Source organism: Diadema antillarum, unplaced genomic scaffold (genome assembly GCF_040938485.1).
Source record: "Diadema antillarum isolate AM-2024a unplaced genomic scaffold, OU_Dant_1.0 seq00000345_RagTag, whole genome shotgun sequence".
NCBI lineage: Eukaryota > Metazoa > Echinodermata > Echinoidea > Diadematoida > Diadematidae > Diadema > Diadema antillarum.
In genome coordinates, this window is record NW_027271356.1 from 909,359 (window position 1) to 921,564 (window position 12,206).

Here is a 12,206-nt window from a genome sequence, read left to right on the forward strand (position 1 = left end):
CTGACACACAACTTTCCATTATATGGTTCTATATCTGTTTATGTCTTTCCTATCATCTAATTGTAATTAGGTCATACCATGATTACAAGAAGAAAGTATGAAAGACGGGGAAAAATAAAAGGAAAAAGAGAAGAGGGGATGACTAAGAAGACAAAAAAAAAAACAGGAACCATAGTCATTGTAAGTCAATAGAAGTGCTGAAAACCACACATATAAAATTGAGAAGTAGGCAAACATGGCTTTAAAAGTTTACGTAAACTTTAATCCAGAGCTCCTTCATAGAGTACAAATGTTGAGTTGTGCATGTTCATAAACACTTTCATTTACAGAAAACATATGGGAAACCCCAGAAACATTACTGATACCCCTTTAAGAAAATCTAAAGGAAACTCATCTTTTTACATTTAAACTCAACACTTCAAATATACAGACTGCAAATAAATACATAGAAAACATTAATGTCATCACTTTAAGATCAGTTGTCATGACACTCTCGATAAATAAAGATTTAGTCTTTATACAATGACATTCCATGCAGTTTTCTAAAAACTACTTGTACACCAATGAAAGAAACATGATGAAGCAAGTTAGACTGGAAAATTTACACAAACAACTGCCTTTATGGAGAATCAACATTTCAGATTACTTTGAAGAGATTATACCACTATGTGTACCAACTGTGAGGTAACTAACACACTTCCAAGACATGAAATACATTACATGCGTAATCGACATGAGTTGTAACAAAGAACTGACTTCCACTTAACACATCGTACAATATACATGTAGCTAATACATCATAATACATAAGTCAAATGATAATAAAACTGTCATCGATGTCTTTGACAAGATAGAAAGAAAACAGACTTGGAAGAGAGAACAAACCATTTTCACAACTATCTGCAAGGCGACACAAAAAACAAAACTACACTTGCTAAATCACAAAAGTCAGCAAGTGTCTCATAATAAATTATGTAAATACAATAGTCAAATGTGCTTAAATCTACTTAACCTAGAGACAGTCTGGGTTGCCCAAAGCAAGCAAGCTTTTTGGGTTTTTTTGAGCCTGTAAAATGTCCCATCACTCTTTTTTACATACAAAAAATATCTTATTGATACTTTGACAAACGTGTTGTACTTGACAGTATAAAGGATTGCATATTTGCCTCCAACAACAGCAATTACCATGAAATACCTCAACTATTCAATCCCTGAAGTATAAACAGCTAATTTGCTCTACAGCTCATGGTCAGAGAACAAGAATAGATATGACAAAACTTTTCTTTACTGCAGTGGATTGCCAGCACTCCGCTCAGTCTCAAAGAGGATCTATAATGAAATGGGAGTAGCAGAAAGAATAATCTGGACACTTTCTTGATTTGATAGATATCTTCTGAAGTTCACCGTTACCTTCAGGTTCGTGGAAAAGGAAATCAACCTGGACATTTAAATTGAGCAGAGATATTCTCAGGATTTCCTGTTACCAGGTTGCGACGGAAAACACTGAAAAGACTCATTGACAATTGTTCTTAAAATGACATCCAGGCGATTCACTTGAAGCCCTAAATATCCTTCTCTGCTTTAAATGGATATCAAGGAGGAAGTTGCAGACACATTACTGTCTCGATCCGACAATTTTGTTGAGACACAATGCACAAATATTGGTAAGGCAAACATACGGGATGTTTTTCCTTGCTCTCTTTTGCAACATATCAAAACATGACCGAGGAATAAAAGCATGCTGCCTAATTATTGGTTAAAAGGGTAACTATAAGGACATATTGTGGGTTCTCAAGTTCCTGGTAATGTGATGGATTTTCAGCCATGATTATAGTTTGCAATGATGCATACACATAAGCAATTGAAAAAAAAAAAATGTATGTTGGTATTTCTGAAAGCCCTCTTGCTAGAGTCACAAAGAAATTACGAGATTCAAATTCAAATCACTCACACAACATATTGCCAGCTTATCTTATTTGCCCTATGTCTCTGAAATAAAACAAAATTCAGATCAAATTTCAAGACGAGTTGACATGGTCATAAGAGTTGCATTTCCTGCTTGTCTGATAAAAACACCCAGCCAGCTAACCACTCTTAAGAGATACTCCTTTCATACATGACATACTGTAAAACACGATATATTCGCGCCAAGAAATTTTCGCGAAATGCCACTGGCATCCAATGCATATTGTGTAGACAAGAACTTTCGTGTGCAATTTAATTTCGTGAATGTTGGCGCTCGCGAAATTTGCAAAATCAAAATGCATGCGAACATTCCTCGTTTCACAGTAGTTTGAAAGACATGCAAGAAATGATTCACAGCACATTGAAGTAAAATGCCGTTCCACACTGAAGGCTACATGTTGTGAGCACTATTTCTCTTTTTTCCCCCCAAAGATTTACAAATATTAAAATCTTTAACTTTCTTATCATAGGTTCACTACCAATGAAAATACTATTTTTTTTTCTTTATTGTGCAATTCTCTTACTACTTTGATGAAAATTTAATATGAATATGTACAGGCATTTGACTTTAAAGGCCTAGTGTAAATGCCAGTTAAGGAGACTGTCTTGCAATTATGAATTACAAAATATTTACACCTACATGTACGGCCAAGTTTTGAGTATCATTCCCCTTGACACAAAAGTTTGTCAATCAGTCAGCAACAGAACATGGATTTCTTTCACTTTGTGCATGGTGGAAGATTTGCGACCCATGACCGTGTCGAGAGCAAAACTGCAATTACATCCTCACTGACAGTGTGTTAGAGCATCCTTTGATTTTACTGACAAAATATAGATTTACTTCTAAAAACGTGTACAAAAAACAAGTCAGTGACACTTGAATTTATGTTTTCACTTGAACAAATTTCAGAGCCCAGAGAGAAGATTTGTGAAGACTACTCCTCTACCTGACCCAACATGACATATGCCACGGCCGATTTCCGTAAGCATCAGAAAGGATCAGCAAGAATCGGGCGGAATGGATGGGTTACGAAGCTACAATGGACACTGCTCAGAACTAGAGCAAATATGTAGGATTTTCTCTCTTCTCAAAAAACATGAACACATAGAATGAAATAAAAATTATTAACAAAAAGAAAAGCTTTATTTCAAGAAAAAAAAATCTTCAACAAAGGTTGGGATGTTTGATATCTCTCTCAAAGATTCTGACATTTCTAGTAACATTCTGTCCAACAAAATTAATATGAAGCAAAAACAGTGCTTATTACACAGCAAACAATTGCTGTAATAAAAAACACATCTTTACCCTGGTTCTTAAAAGTGAAGAAGGGCCTACACTGGAAATCAAGTACATACGGGGTATGATAAGTGTGAACCAGTCACTTTACACTAATTAAATAAGACAATATTCCAAATGAAAAAACAAAGCATTTGTCAGAATCATTTGATCTATCTTTATCTGAAGATTTCATGGGCATTTTCTAGCTTTCTTCCAATGGGCTTCTAATACCATTTTTTTGTTTCTCATTTCTATCATCTTCACATCAGATTGTCTTACATCAGTGGTCAGGCACAGGGTTATACCAACCCTAGGAAATGATCTGCTCTGACTTTGCAAAAGCATAAAAACTGATCTGAGTCAATGACAAACAAGAAGAAATAATTACAATTATCTTCTACAGTTATCAATCTCAGCTCCTAGAATGGGCAATACAACAGTAGCTAACGGCCGGAACCAATTCTCATCGTAGCCATATAAGCACACAAGATAATAAAGAAGAAGATCCCTCCAGTCCATAAAGTTGCAGCAGAAAGGACCAGGAGGTTACAGCATGTAATATCCAGATTTCGACAACCTAAATCCCACAGTGTACACATTAATCACGACTGCAAATAAATAATACCTGAACATGAACGCTGACAAAGAGAAAAGACAACACAAGTTGATTGCTTACTATCAAGGGGTAAGATTACTTAAAAAAAGAAGAAGAAAGCAATCATTTCACACTTTGATCGAAAGTCTAGTCACACTGACTATAGCCCCCTTAAGTCCAGCCCAGGAAGGAATAATCTGGGCTTATCTACAAAGAGTTCTCAGCCCTGGTCCTAGTATGGGGGTCAAATTCACAGCCTCTGTTGGTCCCGATTGCTACGAGAGTTAGACCATGGGAGATAGCAAGCCTTCGCTCAAGGCAGACATATGATGTACTTCCCTTGCGATATCTCGTCCTGGATGTCATCGCTGGACGTGGCAATCTCCGCCTGCACCGAGAGGACAGCGGTGACAAACGTGCCCACGGTGGCGCCCACGGCGACGTAGAAGGACCAGCCCAGGGAGCAGGTTCCCAGTTCAAATGGGGCCGCATCTGTCCCGCAGAGATTCTGGACCCGCTCTGCACCCCAGCCAGCAGGGAACAAAACCAGCGAGATTATGATCAGCAAACCTGGGGAAACAAAGTGGATGGAGGAAAAACAAAAACAAATGACACTATTTGAGCCAAGTAAGTGATTCAAGAGACAACATCAGATTATCTATGATTTCAAAAAACAATGAAAGTATGAGCCATTGACTGGTTCCCACGCTCGAAGTCATTTATTCCTTCTATTTTTACACACAATACACATGCTTGCCTAACCCAAGACTATGGAGACAGATTTGTGACTAGATTTGTCATACCAACACACAGGAAAGAAGTAGATTGTTCAGACCATAACTAATATTTTGACACTGCAACCTGTATATGCACAGTACACCATTTTAAGATGCATGCATCTTGATTATCACTGTGCCCATTTCAAACTAATGCAACTTTTTGCCAAACATGATTTATAATCATAACTGCACCTATGACATCATCTGTTGTAAACAAAGAATAAAACCTCAAAACTGCTTTAAAAACTGCAAGAATGAACGTATGCTTTTACTGCTTTCTTACAGTCTAACAACAGTATTCATTAACATTTGGGGAAGGAACAGCAACTTGAAAGGACACACTTTTAAATATATTCATAGTGTGTGTGTGTGCGTGTGTGTGTGTGTGTGTCTAAGGGGAGTGACCACAAGTGCTTTGTCTGTCCGGATGTTTCATGTAAGTAAGAACTTGAGTTTGACCATATTGCACATTAGGTTCACATGGTCTGGAATGGAGTATCCTTTTTAAAACAATGCTTTGTGATCTCTACAATCAGGGAGATCATAACATTCTGATGCTCGGCGGTGAAACATGACTCGGGATCATGTCTTCGGAGAGGATGTTACTTCGTGTCATGCGATCCTACTCTTCCGGCATCCTGGACTCTGTTTTGATCCAGTGTCTTCCTTTCCCATCTCTGACAGCATTTAGTACACTGGTCAAAGATACTTAACCCCTTGAAGACTAGTCATGAGTATACTTGGACAGGTGTCTATGGGAAATGTGTGTTATACCAAAATTAGCTCATCCTCAATGGGTTAAAGGGATGGTACATTATTGGTTGAGATGAGAATTCAGCTTATAGCTTTTTGCAAAATACTTAGAAACCATACAATTCTAAGAGGAATTAAAAGTTTATTTGATAAAAATTGACTTTGAAATGGCTCAGATGTCCAAAAACAAAGTAAACCAAAACAATCCTTATAAAAGGCGGGTCTCACCTTTTAGTAGAATTGCTCTGTTTCGGATATCTCAGCCATTTCAAAACCAATTTTCACCAAATAAACTTTGAATTCCTCTTAGAATTATATGCTCTTTCATTTTTTCTACAAGAATTCTCCTTATCTCTGAAAGCTGTCATAAAAACAGGGTTGGAAACCAGAAGCACCATCTCAACCAAAACGATACCATCCCTTTAAACTGTCTACTAGGAGTGTTCCCCATTTGCTCCTTTTGATAAGAAAAGCAAAGTACATCAGTAATCAATGATGTCAAGATTTTTGGCAGATCCACTCCAGAAAATTGTACACCTTAAACTCCAATGAAATAATTTCTGTATGGTCTTCATTGTAGAGACTGGATGTTTAACACGTACTGCACGTATACACAAAGTAATGAATGTATGCGAGTGCGTTTTCATAAATTGTTGACTTAAGAATGATCATGTGATCATGGGAATAACAGAAGATATCTAAGTTCATGTAAACTTGCTGTGAGTAGAAATGATATCAAGTTTCATATGAACTTGCTAGCTGAGTATACACATAGCAGGATTTCCTCATTCCGTTGGTTTTATTTTCGTTCTGTGTTTTTGCTGAAATTGAAGGTCAGCTGGGACTTCCCTGGGACAATTATTGAATATAGTATTTAAGGTTGGAATATTGATAACAATTGCAAATGCTTACATTTCTATCAAAGTCATACTTGCTGGAGTCATGGAAGCCTAAAGACAAAAATAACTATCCTTCTTATATGTATATGTATTATCTATTATATGTATATGTCTAGCTTTGACTTGTTGCTGTGTCTTACACATGGTTTTTCACACGTTTGGGGGTTAATACCTTGTCTCTTGTCTAGAACTCCTCATTAGGGGTACAAGTCATCACTTTGAGTCAATACTTTGGGGGGGGGGGGGGAGGCTGTGGTCCCCCCCCCCCCATCATGGGTTCTCATCTTCACATGGTCTCTCCCCTCATGTGGCTTTTGGGTGCTTTCATACTCACAAGATGACTTGTCTGTAAATATGTTTAGAAACATGTTTAATGCTAGTCACATACACTGTAGGATAGTCCGTTTTGCTTTTTTTAAAAGCTGAATGTAAATTTGAATCATGCTTCTCGCAAACACATCACATTATGTCACATCAACTGGCTAGCCGCAGTCCAGGTGAATTCTGAATGGCTTTCACTGGATTCTGGATGTTTTTAATCTGAAAGGTTTGGCCTCTAAAACACAGTTGAAAACATACACTTCCAACCATGATGTGTGCAAGTGTGAAACTCTTGCATGTACGTGTATCAAGTGTCGTACGTTTGATTGACAAATGTGGAATTTGTGATGCAGCTGTCGTGTGGAATGTTGTCTGCAGTCAGCAGTCAGCAAAGTGATGTATTTCTGCATTAGAATTACACTTGATTGGGTATTCTAAACACGTTTGGAAACGTGATTGCAAACGAGTTTCTTTATTAGTGTGAGAGCCCCCTCTGACTCACCTCATGGCACATTGTCAGCAGTTGAGGGGAAATGAAAGCAGAAGGCCGCAACAGAAAGTGGCTTCCTTCTTCATGTTAGTGAAAACTATGTTTCTCCTCCCCAGCCCATATTTCCCCTACCAATAAATGACTTTGTGCATGCAGTAACTGTGTGTGTGTATGATTTAATCCCTCCATCAACGTAATAATGCAGGCGTCCACATTCCATATTTCTGACTCCCTGGCAACTTTCAGAATATCTTGTCTTTCTGAGGGTCTAGAGCACCACAGTCTAATATCATCAATGCCACAGCCAGACAAATTTTTGATCAATTAAAGACAGGGGAAGAATGGCACGGGGTATAAGTGAATGCTCTTGCGTCCAAGTTCACAAATCGAGGAACTCATCTTCATTTTTCATGACTGCACATTTGCATGATTCCCTGTATTCAGACACATTAATGAAAGATAGCTCATCATTGCTGTGATGGTTAGAAGCTCTCAATAAAGGCAGGATCAGACCACGAGAAGATGAGAGACGCTTGCCAAACTTAAGGCCAGGGACATGAAGCATGCTTATAAATCCCGCACTTATGTGTAATGTCTGCACTGTTATCACCACCATCACCACCATCACCATTACCACCATCATCATTGTCATCATCATAATCATCATCATCATCATCATCATTGTTCACATGACAATATCTGTGTAATGCACTCCATTGCATAAGGGCCTTGGAGTCCATAAAAATCTGTCTGACTTCAGCTACTTTACAGGTCACTTCTAAGCAGTGTACATTGTGCAGCTGCTGCACCTTGAAGAACGAGAATGTTTCCTGTCCAACAAGGAATAACTATTAAACAGAAAGAGGTTTTTAGAAGCACAGAGTCAGCTCTAATTGTAAATATGATAACAAGAACTGTGGAATTTTTGGAAGATAGAATGCCATTTTTTCACATATTCACCACAAGTAACTGAAGTTTGTTTTTTTTTAAATGGGATGAGGATAAAGAAAGTTTCAGAGATTTGCTTGTCAGTAAGCAATTGAAGCCAACATCTCAAGAGGAAAGGGTGAAGTTAGGAGACTGCAAAAAAAAAAAAAAAAAATAGGCCTATTGTTTTATAGTTTAAAATCTTGATATGCTGTGAAATATTAGGCTCATCTTGAATTGTTTTGAAGGAGTGACATTTTTAACCATTGAACTCGTAAGATTTTACTCTTTTTTATCAGACTAACTTATATTTTGAGTGGATCTCCCCTTTAAAACTTTCACTGATAATGCGTTGTTTCTGTTGTTTAGCTTCGATCAAGAGCAGGGTTTGGCCAACAGTTCAATTTTGCTCTTTGCAAAACTTCAGCTAGACAGTTATTCTCCGCTGTCACAAGAATCTTCAATCCTCTTGCAAAGTAGCAGATTGCGGATCAGCGAAACGATCAATAACAGATTAAGCCCAGTTGTAACTTGTTCATCTCCATTTCAGCATTCCTCAACAAAATCTGAGGATTAGCTCAGCTACTTCTCTTGATAAAGTGGAGCTGCCTTGTCCTCCACACAAGCCAGAGGTCTAACAGAATGACTTTCTCCTGTTTTTTGACACTAGCCAAGAAAAGAAGAAATAAACAAGGGCATAAGGATTGGACTAACAACTCTTATGAAGGTGATAGGATAAGAAGGGGCTTAGAAGGCAATTCTACCCTAAGTACTAAATACCGAATAAACTTCTTTGTGAAACTGACACAAATTCTGTTTGCTTGCATTATTGTGGCTCAGGTGCTGATTTCAACTGAAGAATGTAGCAGGGGATATCGCATGCACTTTTCCCCCTCTATCTTCGGGAATGAAAAGGCAGCCATGACTACGGGCAGCCTCCAAACTTTGTTGGCCAGGTCAGAATCCTTCCTTAGAGCGGCACTCCACATGCAACGTTCAACTTTACTTTGATTAGAAGAGTACCAAAGTCACCAAAAATAGCACAGGGAAAGATTCGTGAAACTATATGAAGACAAATAGGAGGAAAGTTTCAAGTTTACAAGTTTTGCATATTTTCCATCATAAAAGAGAGATATCGTATCTGTCAAAAACATACAATTGTAGGTCCAAATTTGATAAGGTTATGATGTCACCACATCAAAACTCCCCAATTGGCTTGTAGAGAAGAATTAAAACGAAAATAAATGTATTTTATGTTGATACTTGTTAGCGACGATACAACCCCTTTATCACAACTACATTTTAACATCTCTTATGTTCTACAATAACTGAGTGTAAAGTAAATCTTATGATCTTTTCGACTTTGTTTTTAAGGAGGGAACATTATGTTAAGATTTGTGTACATGTTAATGGGAGAACCGAGGGGCAATGATATCATCACACTTAATTTCCATGTAAATGTCACTGATATCATTGATTCATGACATCACAAAATTTTAAAATAGCCCTTTTTCAAGCTGTCTAATCAAATCTCCTATTTGAATGACACTTTTAATGCTCTATGTGTTTGATTTTATTCTGTTGATAAAAAAAAAAAGAATTGTAAAAATTTTTATGCACTGTCCACTTGTAACATGAATGATGTTTCCCTTTAACCATCTTGGCCCTGGTGCCTTGCTGTCACCATCAGGGGCAGGCTGGGAAGGCACAACACACAGTTTTCATTACAAAGTGGTCTCCCCATCACTCAGCATGGAGAGAAGTATTTACGGAAGGATTTGTGAAGATTGGACAAGAGGCACATAGCGAATGTAAGAGGTAAGAGGACTCAAGTCATGATCCTGTGAGATGTGTCTGATATCTTCAGGATCACTTGAGAAGATAGGTATTTCCAAGCGAAGGGTGTATGACCAAAGTTGAAGGGCAACTGCTATAATGAGAGACCAAAGGAATGCCACTGACCCACAACCTCCTTGAAAAAATGGAAAAAAACAACAAATTAATAGATCTAAAATATTGGCATAAACTGTGGTTAATGCTGGTTGCTTCAACCCTCCATCAGTCAGTGCTAAAACATGATTATTTTAAGTCTATTACATGCATATGTTTAATTCCCGCTCCCCTTCTTATCATTTTACTCTAATGTACTTAAACCTTGTATATATTCTCTCGTTGGATCATGACTTGGATACTTGCGAAATATCTTGTATGCATCATGTACATTTATGGGCACAGACCTGCCAGTAACAGTACGTATCCGGCACGAGTGCCCGACCTGAATGAAATCTACTCAAATGAATCAAACTCCTCGTTTATTCCCTTCAAAAGATATTAATTTTCTGCGCTGCTGTCTGGTGATGACATCACTCATAGACGCTGTCGCCGATCTTACCCTTGATGCTCCGAAAGTGCAACACACCCTCAGTTTCCAAACACAAACAATACTCATTTCCCAGTCATGCGGCAGTTGCACTCAGCTGGTAAATTTGCCCATTTTGATACGCTGTCTACCCTTTCCCTCTTTCAAAGCAACTGTGAAAAAGGGGGAGCACTATCCTTCATTTTCTTTATCCTAACAATACATTTTGCCCCAAGAGAAAACCCTTGCCCGAGCTAAATCCTGCGTCAAATTGGTTTTGATACACAAAAAAGAAGCAGTGATGTATGTGATGTGGGAAATTGCCTATACCTCAAGGAAATTTAGTCTTAACTTGTGGATTGCATACTATACACATATTAGCCTTAAGTCAAGGCTATCATTTTTTTTTATCACTGATTTGCTTATTCATTTTCAGGAAGGCCTGTATTTCCGCACTTTAAATGTACGATATGATAAAATAATTGATATTTCAAAATATTTCACAACATAAAGTTCAATTACTGCAGAAAAATAAAAGTAATAAGGTACGGAAATTATAATCTAGACTCAATGTACCGAAAGTAGACTTAAGTTGGGCCACTTAAATAGATAAGATGGAATTTTACCTGTGCATGCAAAAGAAGAGGATGTAATGTAACCTGTCCATATATTATTGTCTACTTTTTTCATCAAAGCCATCACTGTTATAACTGCTAGTGACACCATTAATTGAGATCACCTTTAATATGTATACATTGAACAATTTCAGTCACAAAATATGTCCTTTGCAAGTGGATTCTTTCCACTGGGAAATGTGAAGCCTTATTTATAGGTGCATTCACATCGATGGCGAAATATCATGGTATTTCACTGGGTAATTCGTATTACATGAATACCAATACACCACAAAATACACCATGAAATACATCGCGAAATGCTAGGACATTGAGGGAGGAAATTCAAACCTCGCACGAAATACACTTATTATATTCACTATTTGAGTGTGAATCCATGTCACAAAATGCTACCAATCATACAGCAGTTTATTTCTCACATGACTCTACACAAGCATCCAAGTGAATTACTGCAGTATCTATCGCCATGGTATTTTCACCAATGAGAATGGTGCCAACAGTTTAATTATGGAGGTATTTACTACTATAAAGTTATTTGAATGTAAATGCACCCTACTTCAACATAGATTTAACCAGACATCCAACAACAACACTTTACTTTCACTCATTCAAATCAGAAAATGTCATTCAGTACATTTAGGAGGGAATATAATCAATAGAGTGGCTATCTAGTCCGACCTTTGCCTTCACGAGGCATGTCCGGTTCTGGGTATCCCACAGTGTCACCACAATGCTTGTCCCTCATGAGTTCAGTTAACACTGAGACAAGAATGTTGATAAGTCACAAAAGCCGGAATTACATTCGGGCCATGGACAAGACAAAAGGCGTTGTATTGATTCCGGCTTAGGGAATCGATGGCCCCTGTGAGCATGCATGCATGCATAACTTGACAAAGTAGGCTAACAGGATTCGACATTCAGACATTTGCCTGTCTTTGTTTTGAAATCGATATTTAGGAATCTTGGAATTCGACCCCGTACGTGGAAAAACGATGAGAAAGATGTTCATGAAATGCATACTCACATAGGCTGTGCATATGTACCACTGGCATGCACATCTCTGTATACTTGAAGAATTGTGTGCAAAGGTATTAATGATCAAATTTACCAATAGGAGTCTAAGTCTACGTATGACTAAAACTGCAAAAACTAAAAGTAATATTACATTAGGACAGAGGATAGCATTAGTTTGAGTTGGGTTACT

General features: G+C 37.7%; 1 protein-coding gene across 1 annotated transcript in view; it reads right to left on the bottom strand.

Annotated features, from left to right (window-relative positions):
• Window positions 1–3,358: 3,358 nt before the first annotated feature.
• Window positions 3,359–12,206, bottom strand: part of LOC139730956 (LHFPL tetraspan subfamily member 2a protein-like) — a 50,456-nt gene continuing 41,608 nt past the window's right edge. The window contains exon 3 of the mRNA XM_071641837.1: window positions 3,359–4,409. Coding sequence (XP_071497938.1) covers window positions 4,153–4,409 — 257 coding nt within the window. The 3' untranslated portion in view covers window positions 3,359–4,152. The remainder of the gene's footprint in view (window positions 4,410–12,206) is intronic.